At 41.4% G+C, this 5473-nt stretch overlaps 1 protein-coding gene across 2 annotated transcripts in view; it reads left to right on the plus strand.

Annotated features, from left to right (window-relative positions):
• Window positions 1-299: 299 nt before the first annotated feature.
• The window catches only part of LOC127003241 (uncharacterized), a 34779-nt gene continuing 29605 nt past the window's right edge, over window positions 300-5473 (plus strand). The window contains exons 1-2 of one of the 2 annotated variants that reach the window (XM_050869639.1): window positions 301-458; window positions 3435-3536. In XM_050869639.1, the coding sequence (XP_050725596.1) occupies window positions 385-458; window positions 3435-3536 (176 nt within the window). In that variant the 5' untranslated portion in view covers window positions 301-384. Of the gene's footprint in view, window positions 459-3434; window positions 3537-5473 lie in introns of both variants that reach the window. The other variant, XM_050869641.1, reaches the window with a different exon arrangement.

Here is a 5473-nt window from a genome sequence, read left to right on the forward strand (position 1 = left end):
GGTTACCATTTCCCACTGATACTGATACTAATAGTGATTTAGGTACGCCATTACCTATACAATGGCGCATATACAGTGTGGCAATAAGGCGGCGGTGCACTAATGAAGCCAGGACTGCACTTTTATCATTCTAAGAGGCTGTGTTATCATGTGAATGGGGGAAAATTACCATTAAAAGGAGGGGGCTAGATAACCATTTCTCACGAATATTGATATAGGTGTACCATTGTCTTTGCAACGGCACAGATACAAAAGTTTGACAATATGGCGGTGGTGCGGCAGTAAAGCCAACACATCCTACCCCTCTATAACATACCCCGGCGTCTATGTCCGTGGAGGTAAACAAACCCGGCTGAGAGGAGTGAGCCGTGTGAGCCAGGCAGCATGAACCACGAGGCAACCCAGAAAGAGGCGGCGAAGCATGGCGAGGGGGTCAAGAGGATCAAGCTGGACATCCCGTGAGTTGACCGGGGGGCGGGGCGGCTTCTGATGGCGAGGCAGGCGGGGCGGGAGTCAGGTAATAAGGGAGGGAGGAGCGCCTAAGGAACCACCGGGAGGGAGGTGATGGTATAGTTAGTGGTTATCCTCTATTTTAAACCCTTCAACGCTGTGTTACCGGTTAGTTAGTCATGGCTCAGGTTTCATCGGTGTTCCTCCTTCGCGGGACGTATGCTAGAGTGGCTGGCGAAGGCTGACAAAATTGTTAGAGGTTATTCTCCATTTTTAACCTTTCAGCGCTTCATTATCGGTTATTTAGTTATGTTTAGGGCTGTATTTGTGTCCTTCCTTCACTGGACATGCGTTGGAGTGACTGATGTTCATTTTATAGCTTGCCACACCTCATTATCATTACCCGACCGTCAAGGAAACCAACTGATAAGATAACGCGGTTGTCTAGTGTCTGGTCATTGGAGGGCCTACTGAGAGCGTTTCCTGGCTGTAGAGGGGCTAGGTTACCACTTAGAGGTTTGGTTACGATGTGAAGGCGGCTGGGTTATCATTTAGAGGCTTGGTCATCATGTGAAGGGCATTGGTTGTATTGTGAATTGAGTTGGGTAATCATTTGAAGGGGTTGGGTTATCATTTGAAGGTTCTGTTATCATTTGAATGAGGATAAGTTACCATATGAAGTGGGTTTGGCTTTCATCTGAAGAGGGGGTAGATTATGATTTAGTTTAGGTTGTGTAGTTAAGATTGGTTTGGTTACCCTGGCCACATCTTGTTTTCCATCTTAGGAAGTGCTCTTCTGTTGTCTTAGATATGCCTTCTACAAACCTTCAAGCTTCTTAAATAAATGTATAAGAAAAGCATATATCACAGCATGTGTGGTAATAGCCATAAAATGGGCAAACCCAGGCAACCATAGGGAGTGGAGTACCCAGTAGTGTCCCACAACTCTACACCACTGAAATTCAAAAAGGGAATGTTCATAGCTATGGTGGGCTGTTGAACTTTGGTGGGCTCTGCTTACCTTAAGGTCACTATAGGATAGGTGAAAACTAAATAGATGGCTATATATACTTCCTCCACAGAGCTCTGCCACTCTCGGCTCCCCTGGGATTATACATTTCATTGCTTTGGGCTACTCCACCACCTGTGAATATGCAGGTTTGCACATTTCATTTCTATTTCCACACTTGTTTTGATCTATGGGTTTCCAAGAACTATGGAGGTTAGTAGAAGGCTTGAATGCCGACAGAAGAGTACTTTTATGGTAGGGAACATGATATGAGCACATTGATAAAACCAATCTTAACCTGTTACACTTCTTTGTTGGATTTGTTTAGTTGACAGATCAGCAAAGTGATATATCACAGGTCTTTACCATTTGTTTTACTATCCATCGAAGGTAACTAGTGATAACCTAATGGAAGCTTGCTGAAGTATGTTTTGTTACTGTCAGCATCAAGTTGTTATTAGGCCCACTTCACACGAGCGGTTTTTCCCTGTGCGGTAGTATGGCCGCGTGGGTGGGTGTCTTAAGAGGCATGTCTTCACATGAGCGTTTTTTTTCCCGCGCAGTTTGTCTGCAGCAGTGCACAGAATACTTGTCAGTTTGTCAGTGTATGTTCAAGATGAAGGACATAAAGAAGGGAGTCATCTATGTGTATATAATGAACAGGATGTTAAAATAGAAGAGACTACGTAAATGGTGGACCCACCCAATTAACAGCTCTAGGCTCCTTCAAGGAGCATTCTACACATTATATTCTGACCTGAAAGCTGATGAAGCAAAGTTTTTCAATTATGTTCGCATGTCATCTACATTTGAAGAACTTGTGAGCAAACTGAACCTCTGCCATATGTTAACCACGACTGCCGCTTGGGGAAAAACCTCCCATCTGAAGGGCTCCATAGACTTTTAGAGTATTCTAAACTGCCTGGCACCATGCGGGTTGGCAGTGCACGTGGCTGGTAAATCATTGGCGCGCGGGATTTAAGCCGCGTGGCCTGCGTGTGAAGGGCCTAATTGAACTTCATTGATTTCTAAACAGCGCGGTTAAAAAACACTCATGTGGAGCGGGCCTTAATGTATTACAAGAGTAGTTGTGACAGTCCTGTCCAGGTCACTTGTGTGTCAATAGTCCGGGTGCTGCTGTAGTGTTGGCTGCTGGCAGTTTTGTATAGAACATTGAATACTGCTCAGGGTGGACTGAATTTAAAATTACTTGTGTTATGTGAATTTTGTCAATTATTTTTAGAAAATAATTGTGACAGATATGGCTTCCATAATGAAAATATTGTTGTGGATGCTCTGAGCAGTTACCATATTGTGTTGGCTGTAGTTTTTTATGTGTTTTCCTTTGAAGTCTGTTGCTAATTTGAGGGCATACCACATTGTCTACAAAGGAGGTTGGAAACATCCATAACTTGACTGGAGAATAAGTAATCAGACTTACCTTTCCTATCATGTAGGTCAGGTCAGGTAAGCTTAGCTCCACTCAGCACACACACATCAATTTATCTGGAACAAAACAGATAAATAAGAACAAGCAAAATAATCATATTTCCACTGTTTACACAATGACTTAATGTTAAATGATACCACTGAAGCATTCAGTTGTAATTTTTTTAATAATCACTATTATTGTTTGAATGAAATTTCTTAGTAGCTAATTTATAAGAATTAATTTTTACAGTTATTTTGAAGATTCTTACTAGACTTGGCAGAGGTTTATGAGCCATAATAGTATATAAAAATATACTGTAATTTTTATGACACCTGGTGGTGAATAATAGTTTTTAATGGTACTGCCACAACAGCTCATGACACTGAGGAATATTGTTAAAGAGGCAGTGCAGTACTGAAGCCATTGTTAGTAGTGGGTATAGCATTGAGTGGTCACTTGTACACAGTGGGAGACCAGTGAACAGCACCAGAATCCAGTAGGTAGTGTTCATATTGTTTTACTATTTATTCTGTTTTGATGCAGCCAAGAGAAGCGAGAAGCATCGCCTGAACCCCCTGAGTCTGCCTCCCCCCTGCCCCACAAGGGTGAAAAGGGTGATAAGCATGCGTCATGGTGGACGCTCAGGTACTTGTCAGTCATTGTCTCAGTTGTGCTTGGAGCTGCCCCTTAACACCTGCTGGCTCTGTCCCCTCTACCATGATAATAATAATAATGATAGATTCCCTTCATCCTCCAAGGCTGGCATAGCTTCTGTGTGTGTTTACTTACAGTGTGCAATGAACTATGGGGTGCCGTGAGTGCTGGGGACGTCTGATTACTTAGCTGTGATCCAAAGCCAAAATAATGGCACCACTATTCAATGTTTGTTTACTTCACCACATAAATTATTCAGCAAAACACATCAGGTTATTTTTAATGCTTCAAAAGGCTTGCAAACAAATGCTGGAAGTATTTCTATAGTTGATTCTGATCTCAAGCTATAAAGGTGATGGTGTGTTCTTTGGCAGCTTTGCAATAGAAATTATCTTGAGCAGTAATGGTTTGGTGCTTTTTAATGCTTAATAGGGCTTTCTGACAGTAGGTTAAGGTTCCTTGATTTATGATTTGACTAACATTTGCTTAGCTTGTTACCATACAAAGCTGGCGGGAACTTTGGATTGATTGACTGGGGTATGCGGGCATGGTGCTGCAATTGTCATGATCATATGTTGCTGAGGTTACAAGCAATTGTACCAAACTATATATTTATGTAAAAGAATGACAGATGGTAGATATTACCCATTGTGAAGGCTGTACATGACTGACTTCTTGCGTACATCTTATTTATTTTTGTATCCTTGTGTATGGGTGGGATTGTCGTAGTTGTTGATGGTATTGGAGGTGTATTCATCATGCAGAGTTCAAGGGCTTTTTTTATGTGCAAGGGCCAAGTAATTTTTTTGTAATCATTGTGGATTATTTTATGAGATTTCTGACTTTTGCATTCTGCCACATTTATATTTTGAGGGTTTTTTTATGAGATGGTTTGGAAACAGCCTTTTTTCATTAATGGGGCTGGGAGGGGGGTTGGGGTTAAAGACACTCGGTCTCCACTTCCCACCCCTCATCTCCTGCCATTCTCTTATGGTATGATCGTGACATAAGGCCAGTTCCACAATCCAACCCAATATATTTTGTTAGAGTCCAAACCAGAGCATGTTAGGTTTTCTACACAGCACTTAATAAGACTAAAGAAATTTCTCATAATATTATCTTCAAGTTGGTTAGTTTATCAGTTAACCCAGTAGCAGCGACGGGCCAAATTTGTGGCTTTACTGTGTAGCAGCGACAGGCCAAATTTGTGCCATGATATAAACCCCCAAAAATAGATGATAAATAAACTGATCACAAATGATTTGATATATATTATGAAATAGTTTGTGTGAGTGATGATTTTTTTCTCATTTTTCTCGCTTAGAGGGACCATTAAGAAACATGATCCCTGCTGCTACTGGGTTAAACCCAAAACATTATACAAAAAGTCATTGTAGTTTTTGATATTTGACTAAGCCACTGTAGTCCTTGGTGTTTGGTAACTTACAAGCCCACTGCACTGTACTATGGAATGAACCCATCATCATAAGTTTCATCATCCATCAAGTAAACAAAGAATTCTCATCAGCGGTTATATAAACAAGGATGACTATTGGCCAAGGAAAGCAAGAAGTGTACAGAGTCTATTGTGGCCTTGTGGATGACACTGCGCTCCCTATCTTATACAAAGTAACAGTTCATATCCAAGAAAGAGAGAAAAAAAGGCTTCAGTAATGCCATTGAATGACCTTTAATAACATCAGCCTCACTGCAGAGAGCGGGTGGAATTTATATTGTGCCTCCAGTTCAGGCTAATGCCAATCGTGATATGAGAGTTCATTTCAAGGGGAAAAGAAGGAAAAACAGGGACTTCAATAATGCCATTGAATGACATTTATGATACTTATATGGTGCAGACAGTGGGTGGAATTTACACTCTGCCTGTACTCAAACTTGTGCAGGGATATGCCTAAAATTTTCATTCAGGG

Source organism: Eriocheir sinensis, chromosome 25 (assembly GCF_024679095.1).
Source record: "Eriocheir sinensis breed Jianghai 21 chromosome 25, ASM2467909v1, whole genome shotgun sequence".
Classification (NCBI taxonomy): domain Eukaryota; kingdom Metazoa; phylum Arthropoda; class Malacostraca; order Decapoda; family Varunidae; genus Eriocheir; species Eriocheir sinensis.